The following is a 2,099-nucleotide window of genomic DNA, read 5'->3' on the forward strand; positions in this document are numbered from 1 at the left end:
TCAATTAGTTGTTTGGTCTATAAAATGTCAGAAGATGATGAAAAACGTGGATCATTGTTTCCCAAACTCCCAAGATGATGTCCTCAAATGTCTTGTTTTGTCCGCAACTAAAAGATATTCATTTTACTGTCACAGAGGAGAGAAGAAACTAGAACATATTCACATTTAACAAGCTGGAATCAATTTTTTTTTTTTACTTTTGTCTTAAAAAAAAAAAAACTCAAACCGACTAATCGATTATCAAAATAGTTGGCGATTAATTCAAAAGTTGACAATTAATCACTTAATCATTGCAGCTCTACTACTTAATTATTATAGAGTAGACGTTCCTGTGGTTTCGTTTTATTTAAAATATGACCCTGTTTCTTCACATAGGTTCATGGGTGGCGGAGCAGAAAGCTGTAGTCTAATTGCCGAGGGGCTCTCTGTGGCCTTGCAGCTCTTTGACGACTTTAAGAAAATGAGGGAGCAAATGTAAGGCAGTCTTTTCGTTTTGCACTGTTCACTTATACTGGGGCTGCTTGATTATGAATAATTGAATCACAATAGTGAAATCATGATTATTTACACGATTACTCGTTGACTTTTGGAAAGATGTTGCATTTATTGAACTTAAAAAGTGATTCCTCTGATGCCCTCCATAAAATAAATTAAATTCAGGTCAAATAAAATCACAATGACTTGAAAATCGTAGCTTTTTGCTTTCTCTTTTTCTACCTTTGCCAGAGGTCAAACCCACAAGGTGTGTGTGCTACTGTGTAATTCTCCACCTTACCTGCTTCCTGCTGTGGAGAGTGTCAGCTACACCGGCTGCACAGCAGACAACTTGGTCAAAATCATCAGAGACGTGAGTTATCACTTATATCGTCTCCACAAAGTACTTAATTGTGTCATTATTTGTGTTATAGGTATTCTATGAGTGGGTAGTATCAGTGGTATTTGTATTTCATTTACTTTATTTGATTAAAAAAATCAAAATGAGCATTGAATGGATTTTGTTTTCACATTTCTTAGAGAGGAATTCACTTCTCTGTGGTGGCTCCTCGGAAACTGCCCGCTTTAAGGTCTTTATTTGAGCGGGCGTCTTCGGGAGGAGGTGCCGTTGAACCCCATCCAGACTACAGTCAGGACCCCTTCCACATGGTCCTAGTCAGAGGCATCTCGCTTCCTGGTGAGAAACAACATTTGAAGTGCTCATATTATGCTCATTTTCAAGTTCATAATTGTATTTAGAGGTGATATCAGAAATGGTTTACGTGGTTTGATTTTCAAAAAACACCATATTTTTATTGTACTACACATCGCTGCACCTCCTCTTTTCACCCTATGTGTTGAGCTCTCCATTTATCTGCAGAGTAGGGCATCTCACTTCTATTACATCTTTGTTGGGAATTGCACATGTGCAGTAGCTAGGTAAGGATTACTAGCCAGTCAGAAGCAGAGTATGGGGGCGTGCCAAGCTAGCTGCTAGACAAGCATTATAACGTGTGTTACAAGATGACACACGTTTGTCACGGAAGTAAAGGCTGGACTACAATAGAGCTGTTTGGAGCAGTTTGTGAACAGTATTTCCTGTTGGAGATGGTAACGTCTTTGGGGGGGGGGACTTTGGACTTATTTCCTTTGTAAACCTATAACATGCACAAAAAAGATATATAGTACAATAAAGGAAAGGGGAAAAGTCCAAAAAGCGTTATATGAGAACTCAAACTTGTTGCTTTTAGTCCCTTTTTATTTGAAGAATATGTTTTATTAAATAGTACACATAGAGAGGCCCATGGGTCAAACCGCTGCCAAGGATTCAACCACATGGGGCAAACACTGTACCTAGTGAGCTCATAGTCGCCCATTTTGTTTGAGGGCCTGTTATATCCTCATTATTGTATGGTGAATGTGATGTTTTTTGTCTCTCCAGTTTTAATCAGAATCTATGAATAAGCAGAGTTTTTTTGGTGGTTCACAGGTAAAGCAGCATGACCAACATGAGGGATAACTACTTCTAGGGCTATGCAAAATGGAGAAAATCAAATATCACAACATTTTTGACAAATACCTCTATCAATGCCACAATGATATTGTAGTGTTGACTATTGGTGCTT

General features: G+C 38.3%; 1 protein-coding gene across 7 annotated transcripts in view; it reads left to right on the forward strand.

Annotated features, from left to right (window-relative positions):
* med25 (mediator complex subunit 25) overlaps window positions 1–2,099 on the forward strand; it is a 25,774-nt gene that overhangs the window by 2,460 nt on the left and 21,215 nt on the right. For all 7 annotated transcript variants that reach the window (XM_032537149.1, XM_032537155.1, XM_032537152.1 and 4 more), the window contains 3 exons: window positions 376–474; window positions 727–847; window positions 1,015–1,171. In XM_032537149.1, coding sequence (XP_032393040.1) covers window positions 376–474; window positions 727–847; window positions 1,015–1,171 — 377 coding nt within the window. The remainder of the gene's footprint in view (window positions 1–375; window positions 475–726; window positions 848–1,014; window positions 1,172–2,099) is intronic.

Source organism: Etheostoma spectabile, chromosome 15, assembly GCF_008692095.1.
Source record: "Etheostoma spectabile isolate EspeVRDwgs_2016 chromosome 15, UIUC_Espe_1.0, whole genome shotgun sequence".
In the NCBI taxonomy this organism is placed as follows: Eukaryota; Metazoa; Chordata; class Actinopteri; order Perciformes; family Percidae; genus Etheostoma; species Etheostoma spectabile.